This window comes from Psammomys obesus, unplaced genomic scaffold (assembly GCF_907164565.1).
Source record: "Psammomys obesus unplaced genomic scaffold, mPsaObe1.curated_primary_1811, whole genome shotgun sequence".
Classification (NCBI taxonomy): Eukaryota; Metazoa; Chordata; class Mammalia; order Rodentia; family Muridae; genus Psammomys; species Psammomys obesus.
Window position 1 is genome coordinate 12,330,671 of NW_026585895.1, and position 19,008 is coordinate 12,349,678.

At 43.8% G+C, this 19,008-nt stretch overlaps 1 protein-coding gene across 2 annotated transcripts in view; it reads right to left on the reverse strand.

The window, feature by feature from the left end:
• Rapgef4 (Rap guanine nucleotide exchange factor 4) overlaps window positions 1-19,008 on the reverse strand; it is a 117,576-nt gene that overhangs the window by 36,555 nt on the left and 62,013 nt on the right. For both annotated transcript variants that reach the window (XM_055600496.1, XM_055600495.1), the window contains 2 exons: window positions 14,191-14,279; window positions 10,539-10,617 (listed from right to left, as the gene is read on the reverse strand). In XM_055600496.1, the coding sequence (XP_055456471.1) occupies window positions 10,539-10,617; window positions 14,191-14,279 (168 nt within the window). The remainder of the gene's footprint in view (window positions 1-10,538; window positions 10,618-14,190; window positions 14,280-19,008) is intronic.

Here is a 19,008-nt window from a genome sequence, read left to right on the forward strand (position 1 = left end):
GACTAACTCTACAGGGCAGAGTCTTTAAAAAGATTTCATTCTACATGAGGTATGATTTTTGAATCACTTAAAGATGGTGACATCATACAAAATAAATGGAAGCTTCTACCGAGCTGGTGTACAGAGTTAGAGCCCTTGCCCCAAATTTAGAAAAATCACCTCAAGATGAAATGAGCGAAGTATTGGTTTCCTTTGAAAAAAGATTTCTTCGTTTTTTGTTTTGTGTGTATAGATGTTTTACTTGCAGGGAAGTGCACACAGAGAACAGAAGGGGGTACTAGATCCCCTGGAACCCAAGCTACAAATAGTTATGAGCCGCCTTGTGGGCACTGTGGAACAAATTCAGTTCCTCTGCAAGAGCAACAAATGATCTAAATCATTGAGCCATCCATATCTCCAGCCTTTTGATTTTTTTTTTAAGAGCCAAGTGTATTTTAAAATAAGTTAATAAACTATTAATGAGAACTCCAAATCTTTTAGAGAAATGTGGGTGAAGAGATCATTCAAACCGAGTTACTCACTAATAAAGACACCCCATACATTAAGTGCCCAGTGGTGGGGATATGATGGGCCTAGATCCTATCTCCTGGAATACTACATTGGACAATATACTGATATGAAGGAAAGAGGAGAGCCGTCTAGTTGTATGGCAATGAAATGGGCCGAAACACCAAGTTGGCACCAAGGGTATGTGATTCTAGTTATCCAAGTTATCTTTCTGAGGACTGAGGAAGCAGGACAAGGGCTCACGAGCTGGTTGGGCGGTGTCAGCAGTATGTCTTATGGCTAACCTTCAGGGTCCAATTGGCCTGTTTGTCAGCACAAAGGTTCTTCTTGACCTCGCTGTTAAGACAGAAATCTAGTTTTGTTTTGTCAGCAAGAAATGAGAGTGCTCTTAATCCCTGAACCATCTCTCCACCCCCAAGGGAGACAAAGTTCTTTTTTTTTGTTTGTTTGTTACTTTTTTTTTAATTTATTCATTTTATGTATATGAGTGTTCTATCTGAATTTACACCTGTCAAAAGAAAGAATTGGTTCACATTATAGATGGTTGTGAGCCACCATGTTGTTGCTGGAAATTGAACTCATGACCTTTGGAAGAGCAGACAGTGCTCTTAACCACTGAGCCATCTCTCCAGCCCCCAGAGACAAAGTTCTTAACATGAGATTCCTCTTGCCATCATTGTCATCGTAGATACCACCTTCCTCCTCCTCCTCTCCTTTTCCTCCTCCTTCCTCCTCGCAATCCTAATCTCCTAAAGCCATTTCTAGTCAGAGACACTCGGCAGATAGAACTGACCAAAAATAAGGGAAGAAGGGGGGGTGGTCTTCCTTTTTGCACAGAAACTAACGATTTTTTTTCCCCTATAGAAAAATAACTGACTTATTTCACAAAGCCTGGTCTTTCCTGTTTATACTTACTGAACAGAGTTGGGTTAATCGTTTTTATAGCTAAGTTCTTCTTTCTATACTCAAACCTCTTCACACGGAACACCCAGAATGTGTGTGCACGCGCTCCCCTGCTTGCACATGCCCACACGGAGGTCAGAGGTTGGCTGTAGATGTCTCTCTTGGCCACTGTCTGTCTTATTTATTTATACCAGTGAGCCAGGTCTGGAGGTGTTCACTGAATGGCAGCAATCACCAGAGATCCACCATTTCCCACCCAGCCTCTCTGGCTAGGTTACAAATCATACCTGGCTTTTACATGGTTCTTGGGATCTGAATTCAGCCCTCATGTGTACACAGTAGCCCCCCCCTTTTTTTTAAGTTCAGCCACCTCCCCAGTCCCTGGAATCAGATACTTAAGGGACACGGAGAGGATTTCCTAGGTAATTTGAGATGGTTCCAGAGAATGGTTTTTTTGGTTCATTCCTACAGGAATCTACCCCAAATTTGAGAGGGGTGGAAGGTCTGTAAGAAAATATTTAATTTAAATGGCCAAACTCATCACTTACACCTAGCTGATTTCTGAGGAGTTGGGGATCATAGTTTTCATAGTCTTTTGATAGCGTTTCCTTCCACTCTATCAAGAAAACCAAGGCAGGACAAGATTAAATGACTTCCCAAAATTTATCAGTGAAACTCTTGGGACTGGAATGCAAGTTCTCATATCCTCCCAACAGTCTTTCCCCAGTCCGTGCTGCCCAGTCTGTTTCATACAGTGTGCATCTCTTACTTAAATGTGGTAGGCAGCAGATTTAGAAGCCTACTGGGTATCAGGGAAATTCACTGGAGATTTAGAAAAATGTTCCCAAATTCTCAGGGCACACAAAGAAGAACATGTAGGAAATACAAGTGTATCTGCTATTCCCTGGGTAAACAAAGTCAGGGAAGCAGGGTCCGCTAATGTCCCAGCTGGACCACCTGCCCTCAAACACTGTTGGTTAACTAGCTTAAATCATTACGCACTTTGGAATGCTAACACGGAATGTACTTTTCAAAAAAAAAAAAAAAACCTTCAAAAATATCACACTCCTCCAAACTTTTACCCAAATGACCTGAAATTTTTCTCCATGAAGATGCCAAACACAGATCATAGCTTTGTTTCTAAATAAGTCTCTAATGACCTCAATGCCACCAGGTACAGGAAGTGTACACAGATGCCAAGACACTTGGCAATCTTTTAAACAGAAATATTCATCATTGGTTACTGAAATTACAAGACAACAGGCAAGCTTTCAGAGTGACTGTCGCCATGGAAGAGGACCAGCTGGTTCAGCACTGTGTCCTCTGGCTGAGGAGAGACAGGGGGTGTGTTCAGGGCTGAAAATGGAAGAGGTGAGGGCCACAGGGCAGGCGGCACTTCCACCCTTCCCTACAGCAGGCTCGATATTCCATTGAGTCATTTTCCTCATGCCGGCTCTGCCGTTCAAACACTGTAATTATTTCATATATTTTTACCTAGTTATTATCTTACTCACCACAGGCACCTGTAATTTTTCTGTATTTTTTTTAACTGCTCATTTACTTATTCTTAATTCAGCTAATAATGGTGCCATGTATTAAAATTATCACAGGGAAAGTAAGTGAAAACCTCCTAGGATGTGGAGACAGCAGATTCATTACAGCCTACAACAGGGAATAAAATATTATGTATACTTTTTGCAGTAAGTACATGCTAATTATGCAGCTATTTATAAAACACTTATCAACATGCAAACTGATACTCTTCAATGTTGTTGTTTTTGAAAGCCCTGCTTTGCATACAAGATCTCTGCTTGCAACTGAAAACAAACTTTGGGGGTCATCTGCCCACTGAGGAGACAAAGGTTTTGCAGCTTTTACCTTATGCCAAACTCCTCTCATGATGGCACGATAATCATGGCAGTATCTAATGGGGGTGTCAAGGTTTATAATGTACTTTCACACACACAGCCTCATTTGATCTTCAGAACAACCCCAAGAGTGGGCAGGGTAGGGATAATTACCCCTATTATACTGAGAGGTCTCATAGAGGTTAAGCATAATCACCCACAATGTGGCTTGTAAGCTGCAGGTCTTAAACATGACCTTCTGGCTTCAGAGCAGTTACTCTTTTCACTCTGACCCGGGGCCTCTTTGCTTCCTGCACACCTTCGTGGGGCAGTTTAACATCCTGGCCACTGTCCTCTCCTTGAAGGAGTGCTCAAGTTCTAGAGCAGGACAGCCTAGGTTTACATGCGTGAGTCTGTTGTCTGTGCAGAGCCATGAGATGCCTCAGCTGGCTTCAAAGGTGAGGATGAAGTAGGCCAATGTGAGCGAGACAGTCGGGGGGGGGCACTTCTGCAACAGATGCAGGGCTTAGTAGACCTCAGCTCCTCACTGCCCTGCCTCTGGAATCCCCTCTAATCAGTAACGCTGTCCAGACCAGCAAACCCACGTGTCTATGTGCGGCGCTTAAGCCCAGGCTTCCAGAAGTATCTGCGGTGCCATTAGTCTCTTTACGTGTCTCCCATTTTCTTGCTTAGAATATTTTTCCTTCTTCAGAATTCTGTTTTTGGAAGCCCCTGCCTCTTAACAGTCTCCTTTCAAGTTTCAAAGGAGGGTCGGTCCATGCTTAGTTATAACCAAGCAGTTAGGACATTGCATACGGTAACACACTGTTAGAGTTCATATTTTCTGGTATCATTGGGCTTTAATTGGGAGAACATTAATAAACTGTATAATCTCACTTCTCCCTTCGTAAGAAGCAGTTTGGAGTCCATACCCTACAGGAGTGATATAAGCCTGAGAAATGTCTCCAAGGGACTTTGCAGCTTATCTGCCGAGATGGTTGTTTTCTTTCAAGCAGGACATCTTGTTCTTATCAACAAATCAAAATTTCCTTACTGGAAAGAAAGTCTCAAGCTATATGACTGCAGAGGGAAATTGTTCTGGTGGTGATAAAACAGACAAACATTTTCCAGAATTCAGTAGAGAGTACAATGGTAAGAGCTGACTTGGGGCAAATTTAAGTTGACACTTTTTTTTTCCTGTAGAAATCTAAGGAGGGGTTGGGGCGATGGCTTAGCAGCTAAGAGCACTGGCCTCAAGCTTGGGTCACAGCACCCACACTGGGCAGTTTGCAGCAGCCTGTAACTTCCGTGCCAGGGGGAAACCAATGCCTTTGGCCTCCGAGGGTGCCCGTTCCCATTCGCACATACCCACATGCGAATGACACATAATTAAAAACAATAAAAACAAGTCTTTTAAAATAAATCTGAAGAGTGTTCCTAAAAGTTCCCTCATCTAAAGAATATAACCTAATACTGCGTTATTAATCTTTCATCTACAACAAAAGCAAGTTTTGATATACATTCCTGTTGGGAACCCCAGCCAGTTCAGAATGACAGTATTTCCAGGTCAGTTTCACAGAGCTGTGAATGATAGGGACGCTGTCTTCAGAATGACACCCTGCTATGTTTGTTTCTCTATAGGAACAAAGTACATAAAAGACAGTTTTAGCTACAACTTAGTAGCAAATCTATATTCCATTTTCCCCTTTTAATTCGGAAACTAAATAAATTACTTCCATATCAAAAGCATAAAATTTGTCCTGATACTCAGCCAAAGAAAATTAGTATGCTAATAGAAAATATTCAACCCAAATTACTGCTGTCTTTAAATTTCTATATGTTTAAATATAAACCATTTATTACTTAGGATCCGTTTGGCTTCTGTCAGAATCTGTCCTAAATAACAAAGACTGATATATTCACTGACATAAAAACCTATTGGCAGGGTAAGTTCTTGACTGGTCCAAATGCTGACGACACTGCCACAGGCCCCATTTTTGTGACTGCCTACTCATTCAGGTTTATCCTAGAGTTCTTCACTTCCCTTACACTCCCCAGATGGCTGGTTCTAGTAATTGGGGCTGTAAGCTTCTTATTTTATGCCTCAGATATTTCAGATGTTTTTGCCCAGAAGCCCAGGAAGCCTCTCTTGGAATTTTCACTGGCCTAGTATACATAGGGCCTTGGACTTGTTTACAAGGGCAGCTAAGCAATAAGCATGGCCAGATGTCCAGACTTCCTGTGATGGCTGGCATATTGGGCAGTCAGCAGTGACATGGACTAGGAACAACTGTGTCCCTGTAACACACTCTCCTGTCAGGATATACAGAGTCTTTAGTGTTTGCTTGGTCCTCCGGGCCTAGATTTCTTTTATATGTCAAATGAAATAAGTAATACAGCATTTTTTTTTTTTTGTCTTCGTGTTTGGGGAAATGGTTATTTGGAAAACAAACAATCTGAAAGCACCGAGCATCAAGGAGCTGGTTATCAAAGTCCCACACAGTGCTGATCACTTACTGAGTTTAGTCATAAAGCAGAAAATGAAGATACCAGGAGAGCAATTTAGTTACAAGAAAACTCCTAAACACTGAAAAAAAAAAAAAAAAAACCCAAAACATTCTATATCCTTCTCTGCCCCCACCCCCAATTCTGGCATGTTTTTCATAAAACTATTAACACTGGTAAGATGTCACATGGAATTTTCTCTTTCTTTTTTTGTGGCAATTGAAAAGTTTTGCAGAGAAAGTGTTGTGAAAATGACAACACTGCTTACATTTAGAAAAATGGAATAAAAATATTCAATGCCATAGAAAGATGTTTATAAAATCCTGTTAGTGAAAAAAATATGAAATTACAGCATGGTCCCGTTCTTGCATTTACAAATATCTGGCAGGTTGTGGAGATGGCTGAGCTGATAACTTGAGTTTGATACCTAGAACCCACCTTAAAAAGCCAGGCATGGTGCTGTGTGTTGAAAACTCGGTTCTGAGAAGGAACGTGCAGGCAGTTCCCTGGGGCTCACAGGCTAGCACGCCCAGCCTAATGAGCTAGCCCAGTGTCCTAGTGAGAGATACTGTTCTGAAAACCAATGTGGATGGTTCCTATGGAGCAGCACCCAGGGTTAACTTCTGGCCTGTACATATACATACATGTGCACATAGACCCCTGCACACACACACACACACACACACACACACACACACACACACACACACACGGAGTAGTGGGGGGGAATGTGACATTTTGTTTTTTATTCTTTTAAAAACATTTATTTATTTATTTATTTATTTATTTGTTTATTTATTTATTTATTTATTTATTATGTATACAGTGTTCTGTCTGCACGCACACCTGAACTCCAGAAGAGGGCACCAGATCTTATTATAGATGGTTGTGAGCCACCATGTGGTTGCTGGGACTTGAACTCAGGACCCTTAGAAGAACAGCCAGTGCTCTTAACTGCTGAGCCATCTCTCCAGCCTCTATTTATATTTGTAAAACTTATTTTTATATACTTTTTTTTTTGCCTTCATTTATGTCTGTGTGAGGGTGTCAGATCCCTTGGAACAGGCATTAGACACTTGTGAACTGTCATGTGGTTGCTGGGAATTGAGTCCAGATCATCTGGAAGAACAGCCAGTGCTCCTAACTGCTGAGCCATCTCTCCAGCCCCAGAATGAGAATTTTTTTAAAAAGTTTATATCTACATGTCTTAAAAAGGATGACAAGAACACACACCAAAATGTTAGCCATATTTATATCTGGGAAGTGATAAGGTCTTATATACTGGCAGCTTTAATTTTCTTTTTAAACTAAAGGAAAATTGAACTGAATTTTAAGTATAGTTTTTTTTTTTTTTTCAAAAAAAAAGATTTAAAAATCTGGAAATGAAAAGTATAGGGAATGAACAAATATGATTTTAAGACTCATTATAAAACACTTGTATTCATCAGGTCAAATCATGTCCAAAGTGTGTCTACTGAATAGAGTCTCTCTCATTAGCACATAAAAGGGCTGAAATATTAATGTTAAACCGAGTTCTGCCGCCTTTTTTCCATACTAAAAGCAAAAGTAGACAAGACACACAATGTAGATTAAGGACAGAAATAGGTGTCAGTGGCTCAGGCTTGAATCTTTTCTGTGCTCGAATCTTTTCTTAGCAAATCATAATTTTTCATTATCCTAGTTTATTGATTTGGAAAAGGAACAGTAAAAAAGAAAAAATACTGACGACTACTTTTTAGGGCTGCTATGAAAAGTCAGAGATGTCAAGGACTTTGAAAACACTCTGTACTTTACCAAAAACCTACCAAGTGACAAAAATGTGCTTAAGTACTTTACCGCTCCTGTGCCCTGTGTTAAGGACATGGGAGTCAACGAACTTGTCTGGCTGCATGTTCAACATACATGTGTGTGTGTCTGTATATGGGTGTGTATGTATGCATGTTTACTATTACTTGTGACCACAAAAGCAGGTCACCCAACGGCCCTCTCCGTGCCATCTCCTTGAGAGGAGAGGAAAGCAGAAACCTGCATGTTACACAATCCCTTGCACATACATGGCTTGGAGGATAGGGCCCTGCGCCTTTTCTTACTTGTGGTAGGAAGAGGTCTGGCAATCTTGGATGTTTTTCTCTAACTATCACAGGACAATTCTCATTAAACTCTCCTGCTCTTAAAACATGAGGGCTGAGCTTCTGTAGCCTAACACGGTGGCCGCTAGCCTCTCAGCAATGTACATTAAAATAAGAACGATTAAGCCAAACTGAAGCCAGTTCATGGCAATTCCAATTTTAACTTAGCGGCCATTGAGCAGTGGTGACTAGACTTTCATGGCCCAGAACCTCTCTCAAAATTCTCCCTACGGGCTGATCTGCAAGCCAAAGCCTTTACTAGTTTGTTCGGACATCCCTGGGTTCTCTAGGTGAGAATGCAAATGAGAGGCCCTAAAGGCCTTGCACATTCTGGAAACTATTAAAACCAAAAAGGTCCTTAGTACCACTACTTCTCCTCTTCCTCCTCTTCTTCCTCCTCCCCGCCCCTCCTCCTCGTCTTTTAGAGAATGCATTAAGAAAATCCCCGAGAATGTTTAGTATAGGTGGAAGTCCTAGGAGGCGTTTTGTTTGGTTTTAACCATGCCCCTTGGTTGTACCCAACTGAAGAACAGATAAGCCTGTATAAATGCAATGTATTGTCAAGAAGTGCTCTTAAACTGTAATTAAAGGTTATAGAAACCATCAACAATTTAAATAAGCTTTTAAAGAAATTAGTTCTAAAGAGAACAAGTGATAAATCCCAGATGCCCCTTGCCACTGCTTTGGGAATGCCCCTCTCCATTTGGGGAGGGCTTTAAGGTCCACATTTGCAAAGCAATGCTGAGGCTAACTCAGCGGAATCCTGCGAGGATAAGATGATGGCATCGTTCAAAGCTCTTAGAACAATGTCTGACACTCAGCAGGCTGATTCAAACCAGAACGAAGAAGAGAGTCTAAGTCCTCACAGAACCACGTGGGAAGAAGGAGGTGTGGAGGTGCCCGGCAGTGTAAATTATGTCCAGCCGTCCCACCTTGCCTTACTGAGGAGGAGCCGGCATGGGTCTCCCAGGACCGCTTGCGCTATTGACTTCTGCTCTTCTTCTCTTCACCAACACTGTCACCCCAGTCCTCTCTGATTGGGCAACCTTCTCTCCAGAGCTGCTCTTTCCAAAACAAGTCAGCACCGTGAACGCTCGCTCAGTCCCTCTTAAAGGAGAGAAGCTAACAAATGAGGAAACAGGCATGAGCTTTGTGTAGGGGCTTTAAGTTAGAGAGGTGAGGGCTTGGTATTGCTTGTTCCTGGCACATTAACCGCTGAGAAAATTTAGTTGAATTTAGAAGTGGCTTTTATTTTCCTTCCAACAAATCTCAAAGGTCTCATAATGATCAGCATGTATATAGTGAAAAGAGCATGAAGAGATCCTGAATATGTTAATTTTACTTTAGAAAACTGAAGATGAGCCAGAAAGAAGACATAATATAGGTAAGACTCATTAAGCTGTCATTACTTGGAAATATAGTTTCCAGGCAAATAAACACCCAAATCTTACTCTTGCGGCTTCCTCTGAGTAATGCATTCAACTTAAACCTCCCATCCTCACACATCCTGTTGACTTCAAAGAGAATTATGGGTGAGCAAGAAAATGAGAATGAGCTAGGACAATTATAATTTTGGAAAAGGAAAGCATGGCAACAATGATTGGATTGCTCAAAAAAAGAAATAAAGAGACAATCCCTGTGAATATATTTAATTGTTCAAAAAGGGCAAAGTGTTTTGGGGTGTAAGTTTTTGTGGCTCTAGAAATGATGCAGAATTGGAAAATATGCTTTCATGTCTCTTCCAAAATCGAGATAAAACTCGTTCACAAGATTCACTTCTTTTGTTCGGTTTAAGGTTTTAAATGCTGGAAATTTCAACACTTACTCACTGGTTAGTCACTATTGAGAAGTTGCCATAAGCCATACACAGCCTTTGATCTGTCTATTGGACTGTTCTTAGAGTTTCAAGTATGGTATTTTTGTTTTGAGGACAATGTGATGTAATGGGGAAAAAAAAAAAAAGAGTCCAGGAAGAAATGTCAGCCTCACCTTCCTGGGTGCCTGGTTTGCATGCAGTTTGTCTTCTCAGATACTCAAGTTGAAATCTGACTGACGCTGTCAGGTTTTAAGAAGTGGAGGGATCTTTCAGAGAGCGATTAGTCCTGAAAGTACTGTCCCCATGGATGAATCAGTGTCTCTCTGCGAGGGGCAGGGCTAGAGACTGCCTGCGAGGGCTCGAGCCAGTGCGAGGACTGGTTGTTACAGGGCGAAGCCACGCTCTGTGTTTTGTCTATTTTGCACATGCCCACCAACCTCTTCCGCTTGTGTCATCTGATGACACAGCGCAGGGTCCTTGACAGATGCATCTGCCTGGTCCCGAGACCTCCCTCCTCCAGAACCATGAGCTAAATCAACTTCCTTCCTTTTAAACAACCCAGTGTTGCGAATTCTGCTATAGCAATGGAAAAGCGGACTAAGACGCTGAGGTAAATTGGCTTGTACTTCACACAATAAAAACCATAGGGGAAAAAAAAAAAAGGCAGATGTCCGTGTACACCAGGGAAAACGCTGGCATTTCAGAGTCTGCTAAGACTAAAGAGCACATCTCGGCCTGAGCCGTGGCTTACCTTCAGGAGATGGACTGAGGCAATGGCCTGTTCACATGGGGTGTGTCCAAGAGTAGAGACTTACCACAACAAAAGGATATTGGGCCACCAGGGCAGGGCAAAGCTGGGCATTTGGCATGAAAACACAGTGCATCATAACAAAATCACTCAAAGCCGAATCTGGAAGGGTGAAAGGGAAGAAATTACATTCTTTTGATAGTCTCTGTCATAAGGGCAGCACGAGGATCTAGTCATTTGTTCTTAAGTTGGTTTGGGTATGCTGTGTGTGGGTTCCTCATCCCAAATGAATGATGTGGACAGGGCTTGAGATCAAAAGTCAATTTCTTAGGACAATGAACAAAAGCATAACATAGAAAAAGACAGCCTTGTATTAATTAGTCTCTCTCTCTCTCTTCTGGACTGGTACCTTACAAATACTAGGCAAACATTCTATCATGAGCTATCCCACCAATCTTCATATAGATGCATATATGTTATTTTTATATTAAATGTATTTATACATTAATGAATTATACCTGAGCAATAGCATAATGCTGAGTTAATGCGCAGCCATTTGTCTATGTTATACCACCTTTATTGCAATATTTCTTTTTTTATCTTTGTTTTTTTACCTCCTACTAGAAGGAGCAATCCAGGTGAGCAGAGGATAGAACTATAGGAAAATGAAGACAGGAAAAGCACAGAACTGGAGGGCAGAGGGGTTCAGCCAGAAGTGATACAGTAAGGCTTGTGAGCAGCGCTAGAAGCGACCAAAGCCAGTCACTGGGTGAAAGCCACGGCCACACCTGCTTTGTGAGTGGGTAAGAGGGGGGTGGTAGGGAGAGAAGGCTTGTCTCAGTACTTCCTCTCAGTTCTGAGATGCATAAAGCTTTCCGTATCACCCAGGCATCCTTGCGGGGGAGGCAACTAGACAAACCTAAAAGCCTGGAAGGAACTCCATTGGACATTCTAGTTTCCTTACACTCAGCCAGGGAAGATGCCAGGGAGAAGCTGTTTGGAGCTTACTTTTTAATTATGAAAGGACATTGTTCGTCCGACTTCAGGCATTGCTTGCATTTTATGCCCCTCAGAAGGCCTGCTGCTGTATAGGGGTTGAAACTCTGCTTACTGTTTATTTGTTTTTGTGGCACTGGGGATCAAGGCACACCCTGCACATACTGGACAAGTGCTCTTCCACTGAGCCACATCCTCAGCCCTTCAGGGCCTTCCGTTTCGCCAAGGCAGAAATTTGCCATGTTTTCCTGAAGGCGGAGGAGCTGCTCACAGTATGACCAATCACCAAGCACTCTTTCTCTCTCTTTTTTTTTCTCATTTTTTGACACAGGGTCTCTCTACATAGCCCAGGCTGTCCTGGAACTCACTAGGCCAACCTCAAACTCATGGAGATCCACCTGCCTCTGCTTCCCAAGTGCTGGGATTAAAGGCGTGCAACACCAAAACCTACCACACTGCCATACCACACCAACCATACCACACCACATCACACCACACCACACCACACCACACCACACCACACCACACCACACCACATCACACACTACAGTTGCTAATACACTAGACTCTTCCTTTGGGTCATCATTCATTCTAGAGAAAATGGAATTTCTTGCATTATTTAATGACACATTTTGAGCAAAGAAAAAAAAAATCCTACCTACATTTTCCTGACCTCTGGTCTTGGCACTTTGATTTATGTGGAGTTACAAAGGTCTCTCAGAAGCAATCCCTTCCTACCTAAATACAGGGAAACCTTTCCCCCTTCCTTTTTAACTCCCCAGAAGGGCTTTTCTCTTCTTGGCCAGACATTCTCAGCTATCCCCTGGCACTTTTGCCTTTGGATTCAAGACTCTGGAAAATCTGCACCCTAATTTCTTAGACCTTACCTTCTGGGCCCACAGATGCACGTTAGGTATAGCAGAGCCCAGACTACCATTCCCTCCACCTTCTATGCCACTACTAATTCTGTCTCTTGATAAGGACGGTTTGATACCAACTCCAGTTACTGGTCACCAGCCTCCCTTCAGGGCCGCTTTAAAGGCCAAACTTTCCCTGACATTTTCCCGAGTCTTCTCGGTCAGTCCCACAAAGCTGAGCACATCCTGCCTTAAATTCAAGTTCTCTGTACCTTCCCTCGTGTCTTCTAGCACATTCTGAGCGTCCTGGGGGAGAGAGCGAGGGATCTGTTTATGCCACCAAACACAGCATTTCTCTCAGGGCCTGGCCGGACTGACTCAACAAACACTGTTCTGAGCAGGACAGACCCAAGCCCGCAAGCGTGGCGTTGTGTCAACGACTCCCCAGTCAATCTGCTGCTTTGCAAAATCCCAGATAATCAATTCACAGAACAAGACGCTGGGAGCAGATTAAGAAGCCGGTGGTGACATGCCTACAAAAAACATATATAATAATGCTGTCTTCGTCTTAGGTAGATTGCCAAGATCAGTTGTTAAATGGATTTTGACCTACCACTAAGTTTCTGAGATAAATCTGTGAATCCCTTAGGGTGAGAAATGTTCTCCTGTGGAGGTCACTGTGCTTAAAACATTAACCCACGACATTATTCTGAGAGCCAGGCAAGTAGCATAGGATTTCTCTTTTAAGCTGGGTGCCTGAACTGACAATGCAGCTCTGTGGCACAACACTTGCCTAGCATAGCGGAGGCCCTGTCTTCGATCTCCGGAGTCACAAGAAAGTACAAAGAAAAAGTTGGCTGTGGGCTGTTCCTTCCAATTTGCCCATAGCGTGGAAAGGATATGACCCTGGACACAGATCACTCGTGAGATTCATCCCCGCCCCCCTCAGTATTGTCTCTCGACGGTGAGGCTTGTTCATGGTAAGAAAGCTTATGTGTTGAGCTTTATTATTCACAAAAGATATGTCGTGGGACTAGTCCCCAGTACCTCCAAATGGGACACTATATGGAAACAGGGTCTTTGAAGACACAGTGAAGGTGAGTCACTAAGGTGGGCTCTGAACAAGAACGGGGCTTTAAAAACAGATTGGACATGGGGATGGCTCTGTGCGGAGGGAGGGCCGTACGAGGACTCACACAGTGAAGACCTTGCCAACCTGACCTTAGCACGCTGCATGGGGGGATTGCCAGCTGACACCAGGGGATAGGAGAGCATGGGAGGGACAGACGGGCATGGGACACAACCCTTATAACGCAATCAGCCTGCCATCACCACCGTCTCTGATGTCTGGCCTCCAGAACTGCAGGACAACCAGACGCTATCGTCTGAGCTATTGCTACAGCAGCTGGCGGCAAACCGACACAGGCGGTGTTTAGTTTACTCTGGAATAAGACGACGACCGCAGAGAGAGCCGTTTATTCTTGGTGTGGGCAGTTTCAAATGCTCTATGGGAAGAGGTTGGGTTTATATGATGGCCTAACAGACACTCGTGTGTGTGTGTGCGCGCGCGCGTGCGTGCGTGTGCGTGTGTGTGTGTGTGTGTGTGTGTGCATGCGTGCACTGTAGGCGTTGGGGGACAGCTGAATGGCATTATAACAGTTGTCTATGAAAGGCAGCTCCTAGCATGGTCTCATGAAACTACAATGCTCTTTGGGATAGGTTGGTCTCTGTACCCCCCAGGGACACCCTTCTAGAACTACCTTGGCAGCATACACTGAGAGTGAATCAGGATGGGTTTTTTTCCTATGTTTTTTTTTTTCTCTCTCTCTCACAATTCTATACATGGATTTAGTAGACTCACCAAACCCTCCCATGAGCATACCTGTGGCTTCGTTCAAAGATGGCTCAAGGCGTATTGTTTCTAGAAAATGCTCTAAAATTTTTTCAGGGGTTCCTGACATCACAGTATACCTAGGCAGGAAGTAAAAAGACCGTTAGTTTCACAAAAGTGAGCACTTCCTGGTGGGAAACAAATTGCTGGTGTATGTTTTTGAAGACTGAGGTCCTGGGAAAGCGCATGGACTCCTCGTGACTAGTGCATTCTCTGCAGTGAGGGAGACTGTGTACCTCTCCCAAGCACACAGGAAGGCGCTGGGAAAACAGTTCCTAAAAATGTTCTCTCCAGGCCCATCCCCGCCCCCACCCCCACCCCCATCCCCACCCCCGTATGTGGAACTAAAGGAGAATTTAAGACGGAGGCTCCCACAGCTGGAACTGAGGACCATCAGCCTTATTCCAAGGGAGAATGAAAAGCAGTATGTACACCCTTGGACAGGGCAGGACAGGGCAGGGCAGGGCACGGCACTGCCGAGGAAAATAACAGGGGCCTGGGTTATCCAGGCACGGGGGTGGAAAATGTCAGTGTCACACTGGATTTCCCTGCCAACTTCTGGGATATTCCATCGTTCTAGACTGCTATGTGCTTTGGAAATCAGCTAATAACAAAACAAAACAAAACAAAACAAAACAAAACAAAACAACCCTGTAAGTACCAGTGAGCAAACAAACCCAAGGAACAACACGAAAAGGAATAAATCAGAAACAGAAAACTATATATAACTTATTCAATGCCGAGCATGAATCATTTTAGGGGGCCTGTGTCAGTCATCATTTCAGGGTATCTATTCGGGCTGCTCTCCAACCACCAAGGGAAAATGTGCTTTTCAAACTGAAGGTGAGTTAAAGCCAGAGTGCAGATGGCGGCAAACAGCAAACCGTAGCTGGAGGAGGCTGAACGCCTGATGGTGATGGAGGTGGCCCTCAGCTAGAACTAAGACCTGCCGTTCCACAGGGAAATGGGGTGGGATGGGGCGCAGCGAGCATCCTGCACCTGTCTGGTGTTTACCATGCCCCCCCCCCACAACGAGGTGGGTGTCGATTTAAGTAGCCCTGCTCACTCCTGCTAATTAATATTACCTTTTCTCTGCAGGGGCGGAAACTGGCGAGCTTTAGAGAAGGCAACTGCCTATGGCTGCTTTTTCTTTGTGTGTGTGTTTGGTTTGGTTTGGTTTGTTTGCCTGTGCAGGAAGATGTTGTGTATGGAGAGGAGACCAGGTCTGGCTGTCAGGAGCCCACTCCGAGCAGGAAGTGCTCTGTGTAATTAAAAGTCTCCCCCTTTGAGGAGGCTATGGAAGGAAGTTTTATTTAAATAAGAGTATAAATGCCTTCCTTAACTGAACCCCGAGTAAGTCAGTTACTTCGTGTAACTGTCGGGGGAGCAAGATCCACTGACAAGGTGTCTCCTTTGTCAGGACTTTCGTTTGGAAGCAGTTTGTGTAGGTGCTCTGGTTCTCATTGTTTGGACTTTTAGGTAGCCGGATCACATAGCCTAAAGACCCGCCAGCAAGCCACACATGGAGTCACCTCAACAGAGAACAAGCGTCTTTTATGCTCTGCCTTGCCTGGCCAGTCACACCCACGGGCTCTTTCTCTGGTACCTGACTCCCCCTAGTGGCACAGCTGTACGGATTCCTTCCCTGGCTGCAGCGCCACAGAACCCAGGAGTTAGGGGCAGAGGAAAAGCGGGCATGGAGACCTCTGATGACCCCAGTTTCACCTAAAAGATCCAGATTCTGGCTTTACATCCCACTAAACAGGCACGTACCCCCTGCCTGAGCCCTTGTTGTGAGGGGTCAAGAGTGCCCAAGGCCAGATAGCGCATCTTTTGTCAGTTTATGGCAAGAAGCAGCTACTCCAGGTCCAGTCAAAAGCCACCCAAGCAGGCTACATTATAGGAGCCAGCAGGTTGTCTTAAACTTGTGAGAGAAAAATTGTTTTCCTAATACCAAGCCTGCATTTAGAAGAACCAAAGCAAAGGCCAGGGGCGAAGGAACGAGAAAGCAGATCTTCCTGTGAGGAAGCCGGGAATACTGCGGTGGGAAAACCGCTCTAAGGAAAAAGGCAGGGCCCTGACCTGAACAGGACAGCCATTTCAAGTTCTTGTCTTACCAAATTCTCACAACCCAGTGACCAAGACATCCCCCAAAGGGGGTGTCACAGTGAATCCGTCACTCAGTGTTCAGGGGCTCGGGCAGAGCCAGGCAGTTTTTAAAGATTAATGTGTGTGTATAAGCTAACCGGGATTTCTCAGGGAAGAAAAGTAAATCAGGAAAATATTATTGCCACCAACATGATGACATTTTCGGAGGTTGAAAAGAACAGTTTCTGCAGAGGCAGATGCCCTCAGCTGTCTGTCTATCTGCAGACACGGTTGTTGGCATGAAGGGGATGATAACATCAGCCATAGCGTTTACTTACAGGGATCCATCCTTGCAGCTCTGGTCAGTTTTGGAAAATGACCCCTGGAGAGAGCAGCTTTTCATTCTGCAGGGAGCTGACTGTGTGGTGTACTGTTTTGTACCCAGTGCCTTTCATAGATAGCTTGCTACAAACATGTGTGGGGGCATCATCTTTAAATTAGATTAAAAGATTTGGGCTGGATGACAGGACACAAATGGAAAACTGATACGGTACTAAAGGAGACATGCTACACTCTTATGTCACCTTTTGTTTGACTTTTCATTCCACTGAATTCCTACAGTGGAAGGCACCCTGAACTGAACTTGTGATAAGCCTAGGTTTTCAGTTCCTCCCTCATGTATGAAAGAGGGTAAGGGAGGCCTCAGGGCATCTCTTGATCAAACGTTTCAAAGTTAGGGAGAATTTTCCAGCTTTACTTTTCCAGATACTGTAATTTTCTAAGACACAAGATAGTAGCAAAGAACATAGTCACCTGAAAAATCATCTAGCTATAAATAAATCTTGGAAGTAGCGTAAACCCTCAGACACACAAAACTTTGTCGTGGCCATCTTCCTTAGCAGGCTACAAGGACAACTGCCCAAAAAATAGATAATAGAGCTTGGACCATGGCTCAGTGGAAGAGTAATTGCCTAGCATATATAAGGCTCTGAGTTCAATCCCTGGTGCAAAAGAATAGATTAAAAAGCAAATAGAATTAATAAATGAAAAGGAAATCTGGATGTTAAGTTTTGTAAGCAAAATAACAGGCGTTTTTAAAGAGTTCTTTTTAATGCCATCCCCCTTTGAAATACGCTGATTTGCAGCATTTACCATAAAGTGTTGAAGATGCAGTGTTTACCTACGGTCGGCACTCTGTAAGTCTGGGACCAGCATGCACACTGGCACCCAAACACACGGCTGCTCCAGTCCCTCACAGCATACATCTTCCCACAGACTTTGATTTGCTCTAGATTACTGATAGTACCACATACTGGCTGACAGCAACTGTGATGTAAGTTATTGCTCTTCTGCACTGGTTAGGGACTAGGGGAGAAACATGTGGACATGTTCAGATACATCCCCCACTCTGTGAGGATTTTGGAGCCCATGGGGCCCACGACTCTGTTCTGCTAATGTAAGCTAGGAAGCAGGAGGAGCAGAGGTGTGAAAGTTGGTCAAGCTGAACTGCCCTTTAAGTCAGTGGTTCTCAACCTGGGTCGCCACCCGTCTGTGAGTTAACAGACTCTTTCACAGGGGTTGCATATCAGATACACTGTGTCTCTGATGTTTACATTACAATTAACCACTGTAGCAAAATTACACTTATGAAGTAGCAATGAAGATAATTTTCTGGGTGGAGGTCACCACTGCATGAAGAATGATATTAAAGGGTCTCAGGAACATGAGGAAGGTTGAGGACCACCGGTGGAAGGAGTTCTGAATCCCGGAGCAAGCCCTCGCCAGTGAGAGCTGAAATGCCTCCATCCCTTCAAAAGGGTTGTTGGAAGGATTGGATACAATTTACAAAATATACTGTGCTTATTTAATAATATGTTTCTTCCTGTCTTCCTCTCAAATATGTTGACTTACCCAGATGAAAACAACTGAGTCATAAGCTTTTAGTCGAAACAATAGGAATTCATCAGTTTTGGTGAGCGCTCTGATAAAGGGAACCCCATTTTACTTGGCAACAAAGGAAAATGCTCTTTCAACATATTATTTAGTGATGTTTCTTTAGCAAACAGACACTTATCTGCTTTTCTTATACACAGATTGAAAATTAATCCCCACTTAAAACTTCACAAGCCCTGATTTCCTAGAGGCTCATTTCTAAGTCTCTTGCCTCGTCGCTCAAATGTTGGTACCTTTCATGAAACAGTCTTAGTTAGGAAGTTACAGCAAAAGCTGGACCTGAACCCAGGTGCCCTGGAAATGACTCCAGTTAAACAAGAAGCCCGAGAAATGTGAAGCGAAACTCCCATTAGACATTGAATAAGAATAAGAACCCAGGATGCCAACGAGATAGCACACGTTTTCTATTCAAAATCGGAGTTCCATCCATGTCACTTAGTCACTCGAACAACAAGGTGAAAGCGCTTTAGGAGAGACCTCCCCAGGACATTCAGATACCATAGGTCCTCATCACTGGGGCCTGTGCCCTGCGCCGTTTGGCGTGCCAACTGCATTGTTCTCTCCGGGTTTTCTTTTTAAAGCTATCATGGCTGAACACTAAGGAGGGAGAGGCCTTTGGAGCAGGACAATATTCTGTTTGCGTTACTCTACCCAGCACCAAGCTCAATGCAGTGCCAGAAATGGATACATTATGTGCCGCAAGATGTGTGATTAGTCAATATGGAGGGGGGAAAAAAAAGTCCCACACGCTGCCATCTTCCACAGAAA